At 41.4% G+C, this 14209-nt stretch overlaps 1 protein-coding gene across 2 annotated transcripts in view; it reads right to left on the bottom strand.

Annotated features, from left to right (window-relative positions):
- Positions 1 to 14209, bottom strand: part of LY75 (lymphocyte antigen 75) — a 157746-nt gene that overhangs the window by 130569 nt on the left and 12968 nt on the right. For both annotated transcript variants that reach the window (XM_049888785.1, XM_049888784.1), the window contains exons 3-4: positions 12179 to 12349; positions 5918 to 6082 (exon numbers count right to left, since the gene is read on the bottom strand). In XM_049888785.1, coding sequence (XP_049744742.1) covers positions 5918 to 6082; positions 12179 to 12349 — 336 coding nt within the window. The remainder of the gene's footprint in view (positions 1 to 5917; positions 6083 to 12178; positions 12350 to 14209) is intronic.

Raw genomic sequence — 14209 nt, forward strand, 5'->3', positions numbered from 1 at the left:
GTGCCTACCCACCTGAGGGGCTTATCTTCTGGCATTATATGAAACAATGTTCCGCTGCTGTTCATAAGGTTTTCACTGGCTAAATCTTTTCAGAAGTAGTCTGCCAGGTCCTTCTTCCTAGTCTGTCTTAGTCTGGAATCTTGGCTGAAACCTGTCCACCATGGGTGACCCTGCTGGTATTTGAATACCAGTGGCATAGCTTCCAGCATCACAGCAACGTGTGAGCCCCCACAGTACGACAAACTGACAGACACATGGGGGAATATTAATATTAGCATCCAGAATATATTTAAAAAACTACAACAAATCAATAAGAAAAAGGCAAACAACTCAATAGAAAAACGGGCAAAGGGCATGAACCAAAAAATAGAAGGGGAGAAGCCTGAATGCCTATTAAACACAAAAGATGCAAAACCACATCAGTTATCAAGAAATGCAAAATAAAAATGAAATACTATTTTACATCCATCATATTGGCCAGTTAGTAAGTCTAATAACATCAAGCGTTAGTGGAGGTGTAAACTGATGCAATCAGAATCTTGGAAGTTCGAATTTAGCCAAAGGCACCTTTGAAGAAAGGCCATGTACTTTAGATGAAAGATTATAGAACAAACTAGCTTCTCATTTAACAGTTAGTACGCATTTTTTTTATGACATTGGTTAACAACCGTACAACATGTCAACACTCTCCCTTTTTGACCTTGGGTTCCGTATTACCAGCTATCCTATACCCTTCTGCCTTCTAGTCCTTGCCACTGGGCTGGTGTGCCCCTTTGGTCTCATTGTCTTTTATGGGCCTGTCTAATCTTTGGCTGGAAACCCTGGTGGCATAGTGGCTAAGTGCTACGGCTGCTAACCAAAGGGACGGCAGTTCGAATCTGCCAGGCGCTCCTTGGAAACTCTATGGGGCAGTTCTGCTCTGTCCTATAAGGTCGATATGAGTCGGAATCGACTCGACGGCACTGGGTTTGGTTTTTTGGTTTTGAATCTTTGGCTAAAGGGTGAACCTCAGGAATGACTTCATTACTGAGCTAAAAGGGTGTCTGGGGGGTGTACTCTTGGGGTTTCTCCAATCTGTCAGGCCAGTAAGTCTGGTCTTTTTTTGGAAGTTAGAATTTCATTTTACATTTTTCTCCAGCTCTGTCTGGGACCCTCTATTGTGATCCTTGTCAGAGCAGTCAGTGGAGGTTGCTGGGCACCATCTAGTTGTGTTGGTCTCAGTCTGGTGGAGGCCGTGGTAGTTGGGGTCCATTAGTCCTTTGGACTAATCTTTCCCTTGTGTCTTTGGTTTTCTTCATTCTCCCTTGCTCCCGACAGCGTGAGAAGAGTGGAGTACCTTAGAGGGCCACGCACAAGCTTTTAAGGCCCCAGACTTTACTCACCAAAATAGAATGTAGAAGAACAATTTCTTTATAAACAACGTTATGCCAATTGAGCTAGATATTCCCCAAGACCATAGTCCCCACAGCTCTCAGCCCAGTAATTTGGTCCCTTAGGAAGTTTGGATGTGTCTATGGAGCTTCCATGACCCTGCCCTGTATAAGTTGCACTGGCTTCCCCAGTATTGTGTACTGTCTTACTGTTCACCAAAGTTACCACTTATCTATTGCGTATTTAGTGTTTTTCCATCCCCATCCCTCCTCTCCCTCGTAACTATCAAAGGTTGTTTCTTTTTGTGTGTGAAGCTTTTCATGAGTTTTTAGAGTAGTGGTCTCATACAATATTTGTCCTTTTGTGATTGACTTATTTCACTCAGCATAATGCCCTCCAGATTCATCCACGTCGTGAAATGCTTCACAATTCATCATTGTTCTTTATCGTTGTGTAGTGCTCCATTGTGTGTACATACCATAGTTTGTTCATCTGTTGATGGGCATCTAGGTTGTTTCCATTTTTTGCTATTGTGAACAATGCTGCAATGAACATTGGCGTGCGTATGCCTATTCATGTGATGGCTCTTATATCTCTAGGATATATTCCTAGGAGTGGGATTGCTGGATCATATGGTATTTCTATTTCTAGCTTTCTGAGGAAGCACCATATCGTTTTCCAAAATGGTTGTACCATTTTGCATTCCCACCATCAGCACATAAGAGTTCCAATCTCCCCACAGCCTCTCCAACATTTGTTATTTTCTGTTCTTTTGATTCATGCCAATAATGCTGGGATAAGATGGTATTTCATTGTGGTTTTGATTTACATTTCTCTGATAGCTAGTGATTGTGAGCATTTCATCATGTGTCTGTTAGCAGCCTGAATGTCTTCTCTGGTGAGGTGTTTGTTCATTTCCTTTGCCCATTTTTTAATTGGGTTGTCTTTTTGTTGTAGAGTTGGTGGATTTTCCTCTAGATTTTAGAGATTAGAACTTGGTCAGATTTGCCATAGCCAAAGTTTTTTTCCCAGTCTGTAGTTTCTCTTTTTACTCTTTTGGTGAAGTCTTTTGATAAGCATTAAGTGTTTAATTTTTAGAAGATCGCAAATATCCAGCTTATCTTCTGGAGTTTGTGTGTTGTCAGTAATGGTTTGTATCCGTTAATGCCAAGTATTAGGGCCTCTAGCGTTGATCCTATTTTTTCTTCTATGATCTTTATAGTTTTTGGTTTTGTATTTAGGTCTTTGATCCATTTTGAATAAGTTTTTGTGTATGGTGTGAGATATGGGTCCTGTTTCATTTTTTTGCAGATGGACATCCAGTTCCGCCAGCACCATTTGTTAAAAAGACTGCCTTTTCTCCATCTGATGGACTTTGGGCCCTTATCAAAGATCACGTGACCATAGGTGGATGTATTTACATATGGGTCCTCAATTCTGTTCCACTGATCAATGTATCTGTCATTGTACCAGTACCAGGCTGTTTTGACTACCATAGCTGTATAGTAGGTTCTGAGGTCAGGTAGTGTGAGTCCTCCTACTTTATTCTTCTTCGTCAATAGTGCTTTACTTATCCAGGGCCTCTTCTCTTTCCATATAAAGTTAATGATTAGTTTTTCCATCTCTTTAAAGAATGTTGTTGGTATTTGGATGGGGATTGCATTGTATTTGTAGACTATTTTGGGTAGAACTGTCATTTTCACAATGTTGAGTCTACCTATCCATGTGCATGGTATGTTTCTCTTCTGCTGTAAAAGTCATCTGGTGTTTTATTTTGGACACCTACTGGGACCATCCTGTTGTGTTTTCTTAATATGTTTTGATATTGTCTGCTATCTTTGGGATATTCAGTAGTTATTTCCTTCATTTATTGATTGTAGATTTATTTTGTCTTGTTTTACTTGGTTATGTCTGAGCAGGCAGGCTACGTAGTCTTTGTTGTCTGTTCATCTGTGGGCACAATACTTTTCACCTCGTTGTCCAGTGGGCAAGGCCAGTCATTCAGCTATCGTACAGCAGGGCAGGTCTAGCTGAGGGCGAGGGGCTTGGATGGATTATTTGTGCACATACTGGGGCCGACAGATTAGGCTGTGGGTCAGTGCAGGCCAGGCTCTACCTGTGCTGCTTGAGTGTGTGATGTTCAGCACATTGTGCAGATAGGTGGGAGGGAGTGGACAGGTTGTGATGTGTGGAGATAAGTTGGGTATGGGAAAGCGGAGAGAGAAACAAGAGCAAAAAAAAAAAGTGCTGAGGGAGACTGCCATTGGAATGGAAAGATAAGAAACCAAGAAATGAAGAAAAAGGAAAAAGAAAAAGAGAATGAAATAAATTAATTAACAATTTTAAAAATGCCCTAGGGCTCCCACCGGTGACTGGGGAAGTGGCTCCCAGGCCTCTGGGCACAGCCCATTTAGAAGTGGTGGAGATGGCACACAGCACCAGGTATTCAGGAGTCAGGAAAAGAAGGAAAGTGGAGAGAGGGTAGAAAGTGAGTAATGAGGAAAAACAAAAAGGAAAAAAGAAAGAAAAAGAAATGCCTCCTAGAGATCTCACCAGTGACCAGGGAAGTGGCTCTCAGGCTTTGGGGTACAGCTTGTCTAGAAGAGGCAAAAATGGCACACAGCTCCAGGTACTCAGGATAAAGGAAAAGCAGTAAAGAGAGACAAGAAACTGAGAAATGAAGAAAAACAAAACAGAAAAAAAGAAAGTAATTAAAAAAAAGGAAAAGAAGAACCCCCAGGTACCCCACTGGCACGGGTGCGCAGACTGGGGAAGTGGGTCTGAAGCCGTGCAGCACAGCCCAGCTAGAAGGGACAGAGATGGCACACAGTGCCAGGTATTCAGGAGACAGGAAAAGAAGGTAAGTAGAGAGAGAGATACCAAAGACCAAGAAATGAGAACCACAAAAAGGATAAAAGAAAAAAAACAATCAAAAAAAGGCTTCAGCTCAAAGGAGAATGAAGAACACCGAGGTCACACGATAACTACAAGCCCAAGAGACAGAAAGGGCCACATGAACCAGAGACTTACATCATCCTGAGACCAGAAGAACTAGATGGTGCCCGGCCACAACCGATGACTGCCCTGACAAGGAGCACAACAGAGAACCCCTGAGGGAGCAGGAGATCAGTGGGATACAGACCCCAAATTCTCATAAAAAGACCATACTTAATGGTCTGACTGAGACTAGAGGAATCCCTGCGGTCATGGTCCCCAAACCTTCTGTTGGCCCAGGACAAGAACCATTCCTGAAGACAACTCATCAGACATGGAATGGACTGGACAATGGGTAGAAGAGAGATGCTGATGAAGAGTGAGCTACTTGGGTCAGGTGGACACTTGAGACTGTGTTGGCATCTCCTGTCTGGAGGGGAGACAGGAGGGTAGAGAGGGTTAGAAACTGGCAAAATTGTCATGAAAGGAGACACTGGAAGGGCTGACTCATTAGGGGGAGAGTAAGTGGGCGTATGGAGTAAGGTGTATATAAGCTTATATGTGACAGACTGACTTGATTTGTAAACGTTCACTTAAAGCTCAATAAAAATTATTTAAAAAAAAAAGGCTCCAGGGATCCCACTAGCATGGTGGCATGGACCGGGGAAGCAGTTTCTCAGCTGAGTGGCACTTGACAGCCTGTCAAGAGGACGCAAAGATGGCACACAGAGCCAAGTATTCGAGAGAAAGCAGGGGGGAGGATGTGAGAGACAGAGAAGAAACAAAAAGTGCCCAAAAAAAGCAACACTGGCAACAAAGAAATGGTGCCCAAGGAGCTAATAGGTGTGGGCGGGGCAAATCCAAGCGGCTCGGAGCTGGTGCCTCCTGGCTGAGTGACCACGGCCTGCTGGGAAGCAGCAGAGGCCAAGCAGAGGGTAGGGGGTGGGGAGTGGGAAAGTGTGTATTGCTGGTTACTGGATGCTCTGCCTCCTGCTGGGAGCTCTGAGAAGCTGCTTTCCCGTATTCCCTGACTGCCAGTCTCTGACAGGAGTCCAAGATGGTAAATCGGTGCTGTGTTAGCTGATAAGGGACCTCTACTCCATCTCTCTCCTCACTCCCTGTTCTTTCTCAGTTTCTTATTCTATTCAGTGCTTGGTTGAGTTCTTTATTTCTTCATTTGATGCTTAGGGTTCCAGGACTGACATTTGTTTACTTGTTTTTTTGGGTGTTTGCTATGGAGGGATGGCATGGTGCTTCTGTCTATAGCACCATGCTGGCTCCACTTCTGACCATCTTCTTTACCTTCCTTGAGCTCTCTAATTTTCAGTGTTCCAGGAGTTTAATGATCACTTATTTTTCAAATCCTTTCACTTAGAATTAAAGCAGCAATTTTCTATTTTCTGAGCACCGATCTCTTTAGTCTCCATCACAAGATGCACTTTCAATGGGTAGAATTTGTTTTTGCTTATGGGTTTCAGTGTTGAAGTTTAAATCCAAAGAAAAACGCAGAAATATACACACAAAACAACACACCTGGATATAAAAATAAAAGAAGAAAGACAGTACCCTACAAATTCACCAATTTACTCTACCATATGCAAGTTAAACCTACCTTTAAGATAAGCTAATTCAGTAGCGCTGTTGATGCTCAGTAAGTCAGCTCCTTGATTTTGACATGAAATATAAGCTTCTTTCCAAGAAAGAGCTGCCTGGGTATTAAATTGGTAACAACTTCCAATCTGCTCATTCTTTTCCCAATTATTTCCACAGCCATTTTCTGTTGATAGAAAGATACATTTGTGATCATAAGGTTATAGCATAATATTTTCTATTATTGAGAATGTTTACAAATACTGCAATTCAATGTGCATATTCTTACCCATTAAACCCACTGTTGTCGAAATGATTCCGATTCATAGTGACTCTACAGATCAGGGTAGAACTGCCCCGTAGGGTTTCCAAGGAGTGCCTGGTGGATTCAAACTGCTCGACTTTTGGTTAGCACCTGTACACTTAACCACTACGCCACCAGGATTTCCTGCATACTTTTAGGGTCTGCCAAAATTGAGGCTGCCACCACTGGACTAGACCATATTTTGATCCTTTGGTTACACAGTGAAATTGAAGTCAGAGGTGAAAGGTAGTCATAGTTTAGTCATAGTGTAGACATAGGTCTAGACTTTTGATGAAAAGATTCAGGCTTGCTAAAGGTTTCTACTCTCCTTGTATTCTTTACCAATTGCAATGCCTTGTTTTATCCCCATGTCCCTGCCTGCCCTCTCCTTACTCGTAGGAGTCTTCAACTCTCCACAGTTGATGGAAAACAAGCTCTCTTGAAGATGTTGTCATAGGAGCACTCATGGCCTGCAGCAAAACCATTGTATGTGTGTGTGTGCAGAGACATCCTGCGTAAATGGCCAAAATTTAGAGTCCAAGTGACTATCTTATTTGGGAAACTGAGTCCGAGTTTCTCCTTATTGTTTTCATAGATAAATTTAATAAATAAATTATATATTTATATAATATATAATTCATATTATTCATGAATTATATAAGTATATGTACTCATATGTAAATGAATATATATATCATAAAATGTTCTATGTAGCAATAATTATATATTCTTTAACAAGTACATAAAGTGCACGTATTATTTCAGAAAAGAACCTTCAAGCTATTTCTTGGAACAGGTATATCGATCTTGATATAACTGGTTCAAAAATATACTCAGAGCCTCCCACGTGCTCCCTAAGAGGAAAAAACCAATGCTGTTGTGCCCCAAGTATGTCCCAAGCTCCACTGGGGTTTTTTTCCGAAGGGTCTTCCATAACCAGTCACATATCACATGTTAGCCTCGTGGACCTTCAAGCTGTAAGGACTCTCAGAGGTCATCTTGTCTATTACCCTCATTTCATAGATAGGGACAAAGATCTAGGGGTGTTTATAGAGGAGTTATAATCAGAGCACTGGTCTCTGAGCCTGGTCTTAATCTTCTGAATGGTGCTTCTTCTGTCACTTTTCAATGGCCTACATAGCAACAGAGGCTGTTGTGACATTTGGTGAAATCAAATAGTATGGATTTGTAAGCACACTGCCTAAAAAAAAAAAAAGCACACTGCCTAGAAGGTTCATTATTACCTTTCAGTTCCTAGATCTGTGAATCTGGAAGCCTCCAGATGGATGGCAGAATATTTGCTATAGAACACAGCCTCCAAGGTTTAGCAGTCCTCAGTTTTGAGAAACTCATAATCTTGCTTTTTCCACAAAATGTAACTCCGGGAGGCACATGAATGCATTAATAACTCTCCCAAAGGAAGCTAAAGGCACCAAGACCCATCCCAGTCAAGGCAGCAAGATGTTGTTGTTGTTATTAGGTGCCATTGAGTTGGTTCTGACTCATAGCAACCCTATGTACAATAAAAGGAAACACTGTCCAGTCCTGCTCTATCCTCACAACCATTGCTATATTTGAGCCCACTGTTGCAGCCACTGTGTCAATCCATCTCATTAAGGGTCTTCCTCTTTTGTGCTGACCAAGCATGATGTCCTTCTCCAGGGACTGGTCCCTCCTGATAACATGTCCAAAATACGTGAGGCGAAGTCTTGCCATCCTCGTACTTCTTCCAAGACAGATTCATTTGTTCTTCTGGCAGTCCATGGTATATTCAATATTCTTCACCAACACCATAATTCAAAGGTATCAATTCTTCTTCTATCTTCCTTATTCATTATCCAGCTTCCACATGCATATGAGGTGATCAAAAATACCATGGCGTGGGTCAGGTGCACCTTAGTCCTCAAAGTGACATCTTTGCTTTTCAACACTTTAAAGAGGTCTTTTGCAGCAGATTTGCCCAATGCAATGAGTCTTTTGATTTCTTGACTATTGTTTCCAGGGGGTGTTGATTGTGGATCTAAGTAAAATGAAATCCTTGACAACTTCAATATTTCTCTGTTTATCATGATGTTGATTATTGGTCTACTTGTTACGATTTTTGTTTTCTTTATGTTGAGGTGTAATCCATACTGAAGGCTGTGGTCTTTGATCTTCATCAGTAAGCGCTTCAAGTCCTCATCACTTGCAGCAAGCAAGACTGTGTCATCTGCATAACACAGGTTGTTAATGAATCCTCCTCTAATTCTGGTGCCACATTCTTCTTCATATAGTCCAGCTTCTTAGATTATTTGCTCAGCATACAGACTGAATAAGTATGGTGAAAGATACAACCCCGAAGCACACCTTTCTTGATTTTAAATCACTCAGTATCCCCTTGTTCTGTTCGAACAACTGCCTCTTGGTCTATGTACAGGTTCCACATGAGCACAATTATGTGCTCTGGAATTCCCCATTTTTCACAATGTTATTCATAATTTTTTATGATCCACAGAGTTGAACGCCTTTGCATACTCAATAAAACACAGGTAAACATCTTTCAGATATTCTTTGCTTTTAGCCAAGACTCATCTGACATCAGCAATGATATCCCTCATTCCATGTTCTCTTCTGCATCCAGCTTGAATTTCTGGCACTACCCTGTCAATGCACTGCTACAACTGCTTTTGACTGATCTTCAGCAAAATTTTACTTGCACGTGATATTAATGACACTGTTCGATAATTTCCACATTTTGTTGAATCACCTTTCTTTGGAATGGGCACAAATGCGGATCTTTTCCAGTTGGTTGGCCAGGTACCTGTCTTTCAAATTTCTAGACCTGCTAGACAAGTGAGCACCCTCCAGTGCTGTATCCATTTGTTGAAACATCTCAGTTGATATTCCGTCAATATCTGGAGCCGCTTTTTTTTTTTACTTCTCTTCTTGTTTTTCACCAATGCCTTAGTATAGCTTGGACTTTTTCCTTCACTACTGTTGGTTCTTGATCATGTGCTAGTGCTACATCCCGATATGTTTGAACACTGAACAATCCTTTTTCATACAGTGACTCTGTGTATTCCTTCCATCTTCTTTTGAGGTTTCCCGTGTCATCCAATATTTTGCCCTTAGACTCTTTTAATATTACAAATTGAGGCTTGAATTTTTTCTTCATTTCTTTCAGATTCAGAAATGCTGAGCATATTCTTCCCTTTTGGCTTTCTAACTCTAGATACTTGCATATTTCATTACAATATTTGACTTTGTCTTCTCGAGCTGACCTTTGAAATCTTCTGTTCAGCTCTTTTCTTTGTCATCTCTTCCATTCGCTTTAGCTACTCTATGTTTAGGAGCAAATTTCAGAGTCTCTTCTGACATCCATTTTGGTCTTTTCTTTCTTTCCTGTCTTTTTAATGACCTTTTGCTTTCTTAATGTATGGTGTCCTTAATGTCATCCCACAAATCATCTGGTTTTCGGTCATTAGGCAGCAAGGTAGACTGGGGTAAATACACAGGGTCATGAGGATCAGGAATCCTGAATTCTCTACCAGCTCCACAGAAAGGTGGTGTGACCAGAGCAGGTCATTTCATCGGTGCTGGGCCTGCTGCTTCTCACGTGAGAAATGAGGGGTTTCACTGAATAACCTCTAAGGTCCCTTCCATATCCAAAATTTCTATTCTGAATGATAGTGAGATTTAAATGGAATTAATATCTGGTTAAACTCTGGAGTCTTGGTGGTGCAGTGATTAAAATGCTCACCTGCTAACCGAAAGGTCAGCAGTTCGAATCCACCAGCCATTCCACAGAGATCGATGAGGCACTCTACTGCCGTAAAGATTTACAGCCTTGGAAACCCTATGGGGGCAGTTCTACTCTGCCTTATAGGGTCACTATGAGGCAGAATTCATTCAAGGGCAGCGTGGGTTTTTTTGGTAATTAAACTCTGCTGGTTATCAGGGCCAGTGGTTAAGAACTCAGCTGCTAACCAAAAGGTTGGCAGTTCGAATCCGCCAGCCACTCTTTGGAAACCCTGTGGGGCAGTTCTGCGCTGTCCTATAGGGTCGCTATGAGTCAGAATTATCTCAACAGAAGTGGGTTTGGCGTTGGTCTGGTTATCAATTACAGCTGAAATACAGCTTGCTATCTTTAAGTAGCTTCCAAGTATTGGAAAGTCTTTACCTAAGTGCTTCCCAGATGACCAGCATCCTTGGCACCTGGAAGCTCATTAAAATGCAAATTCTTGGGCCCTGCCCCAAATCTACTAACTCAGTCTCTGGAGGGGGTGCCCAGCAATGTGTGATCTAAGAAATTCTCCAAGTGATTCTGTTCCACCCTGATGTTTGAGAAACTTTGGGTCAATATAACCAATTGAGTTGCTTAGAACTTGCCATTTTGAAGCTCAACTTTCTTTAATGAGAAATCAGCATTACTAACAACCCTGGGTTGGCTACTTGAGGAAAGATAGTACAGCAGTTTGGAGCAAGGATTTCAAAGCCGTATTTCCTGGGTTTGAAACCTGGCTCTGCTATCTAGTAGCTGTGTGACCTTAGGCAAGTAATTTAACCCCTTGGTGCCTCACTTCCCTCATCTGTAAAATGGGGATAAGTAATGTACCTATCTTATAGGGTGGAAACCCTGGTGGCGTAGTGGTTAAGCGCTACGGCTGTTAACAAAGAGGTTGGCAGTTCAAATTCACCAGCTTCTTTTTGGAAACAATGGGGCAGTTCTACTCTGTCCTACAGAGTTGCTATGAGTTGGAATCGACTCGATAGCAATGGGTTTTACAGGGTAGATACAGGGTTGCTGTTAGGATCGAATGTGTTAAAGTATGTTGAGTTCTTAGAACAGTATCTAACACATGACAGAGCCCTGTAAGTATTAACTATAAGTACTTAGGTCTCAAACTCTTTCCTTTCCTCTTTGCTATAGATTCTCCCAACCCATTGAACCCACTGCCCTTCAAAAAATATTTCTTGAGCACTTATCACATGCCAAGTACTATGCTCCCTGTAATTCACCTAATTAGAGAATAAATGTCTCAGTTGTATACTAAACGGTGATATAACTGCTGCTTTGATCTCTCGCTCTCTTTCTAAAGAACAGCAAATTCTTTTTTAATTTTTTTATTGTACTTCAGATGAAGGTTTACAGAACCAGTTTCTCATCAAACAGTTAGTACACACACTGTTCTGTGACATTTGTTAACAATCCCACAACATGTCAACACTCTCCTTTTTCAATCCTGGGTTCCCTATTACCAGTTTTCCTGTTCCCTCCTGCCTTCCAGTCCCTGCCCCAGGGCTGGTGTGCCCCTTTAGTGTTGTTTTGTTCCATAAGCCTACAACAGTGAATTCTTTAGCACACCCTGAATAGTTTTCTTCAAATAAGAAGCAACTAGAAAAGTGTTCTGTCCAACATATAGGAATGGCAGAGGGAACAACATCACCAATTTTGACAGGGCCAGGGATATCTGTCTCTTCTCTCTCCTGCTCTTCAGGCTGTAAACACACCTAAGTCTCCATTTTCCTAAAAGTGTTTCTTCAACCTATCTCCTCCACAAACTACCACCTTGTTCTCTCCTTTACCTCTCCATGAAACTTAAGAGGATTACTCTCCTCTTCTCTTCATGCATCAGTCCACTAGCACCCAGATTCCACTACTGCTAGTCTTCTGGAATTGTTCCATGAAATATTAAAGGTCAGCAGCAATTTCTTAACTGCCCATGCCTTTTTCACTTCTCCTCCCTTTGTGAGGTATTTATGTCATAGAACACTCCCTCCTTCTTTGTTTTTCATGACTCCATCCCATCTTGATTTTCTTTCCCAACCTACTTTTGAAAGCAAACTCAAAGCTACACACATTTCTCTCTGTGCCTTCCCAAAATATAAATACTTCTCAAGGTCATTTTTGAGTCATCTTGTACACTTCCTTCTTCTTTTTGCCTCATATAAATGGTATCTTCTTCTTTCTATATGTAAAGTTAGGCAACCCATACATACCTGGTTTTAAGCAGATGCCCCACTTTTGATCATATTCATAATTTAAGGTGGTTGCACACCATGGACCACTATGATTTTCATCAACAATGCACTCATGGTGCCACGTGCCATTAATTAAGAATGGAAATTCACAAGGCCTTCCATATGAGTTCCCATCTCTGGTATACATCTCTGTGGGTTGGGGAGGAAGTAGAGGAAAGAGGAATTAAAAACTGGATAATCTGCTTTAGTTAGTTAATTTCTAAAACAGTTTTTAAAGAAAGATTGTTGTTTTTACTTACATGATTACAATATCTAGGTAGGTTCTGTAATGGGGTAATTAGGAGCATGGAAGCTGATTGCTCAGATCTGGACTTGAATCCTGAGCCCCTCATTGACCAACTGTGTGGCTGTAGGCAAGCTCTGTAACCTCTATTTGCCTTAGTTTCTGCATTTACAAATTGAAAATAATATAGTATCTACCCCATAGGGCTGTTCATGAGAATTCAAAAAGATCATCCTTGTAAAGCTTCATTTATTGTTGTGTGATATATGAGCTAATAGATCTTAGCGTGATCAAGTAAGGATTCACTCACTCCTTTAGGGCCCTGACTAAAGTTAATTTACAATCTATCTTTTTTAGTAAGAGTTGTTGTTGTTGGCTGCCACTGAGTTGGCCCCTGCCTCATGGTGACCCATGTACAACAGGATCAGACTCTGTGATCCATATAGTTTTCACAGGATGATTTTCACAAGTAGGTTGCCAGGCCTTTCTTCCTAGCCCATCTTAGTCTGGAAGCTTCACTGAAACCTGTTCAGCATCACAGCAACCAGGGGTTCCAACCAGACCGAACTGGTTCGAAGCACTGCTGAGAATTTGTCTTTCCACCCCAGAGATGCTAAATAAGAATCTACAGTTTAACAAGATCCCCAGGTGATTCTTATGGATAAGAATGCTCTACTAGTGGCTCTAGGAACTGGTCCCTAACCAGGCTATGCTGTAAAAATAAAAGACTCAAAACAAACATTACATGGGGAGGACTGACTGGGGTCAAAAAATAAATAAAATCTATGTGATTGGTGCAGAGCCAATAAATTGAACAGTTTTATTGTAACGGATAAAATGTAACTGTAAAAGCCAGAATATCCTCCTGGGTAATCTGCAGCCTCAGCTGGTCCAGAAAAGATAACTCTGACTTTAAGTTTGACATGTAAATTGTATTCCTGGGAAGAAATATGGAAAATTAAAAAAAAAAAAAATTAGAAGAACAAAACCAGAGAAATAAAAAATACATCCATGTAGTCTGCTGTAATCTGTTTTAATGTAAGTTTGCTGATCAACTCTTTATTAACTGCTATTCTTCTACCTTTTAAGATGTTATAAAATAGATGTATTAGATTTATGAAGAGTATAGCTGATTACATTTGAAAACAATCTTTAAATGTTTGTGGAAATAAAATCTGCTAAACTATTTTTTAAAAAATCAGCAGCGTTAGCATCACCTGGGAATTTGTTAGAAATGCAAATTATCAGCAGGGGTTTGAACCAGAGCAAACTGGTTCAAAGTCCTGGTAGCATCACACAAGCCTTCAATGACAGACAGGTAGGTGGTGGCTGCACTTGAAGTGCACTGGCTGGGAAGTGAACCCAGGTCTTCCACATGGGAGGTGATAATTCTACCACTGAAACACCACTGCCCTGACAGTAACGACAGGGCTAGAAAAATACCTTGGAATCACTGAAGGTAAAATACCTTGGAATCACTGAAGGTGGAACTACCTGTGGAGTTAGAGAGGTGGACAGATAGCCCCATTGTTCAGAGACGGGTGGTAGAATTAGGACTGTGGGTTTTCAAGACATGAGAGGAAGAGCTGCTGGGCATCTGAAAGAGTTCTTGGAAAGGCAACCCTAACCCATTGCAAATGAGTTGACTTCTGACTCATAGCCACCCTACAGGACAGCGTAGAGGTACCCCATAGGGCTTCCAAGGCTGTAATCTTTACGGAAGCAGGCTGCTGCATCTTCCTCCATGGAGCAGATGGTGGGTTCAA

Source organism: Elephas maximus, chromosome 6, assembly GCF_024166365.1.
Source record: "Elephas maximus indicus isolate mEleMax1 chromosome 6, mEleMax1 primary haplotype, whole genome shotgun sequence".
Lineage (NCBI taxonomy): Eukaryota > Metazoa > Chordata > Mammalia > Proboscidea > Elephantidae > Elephas > Elephas maximus.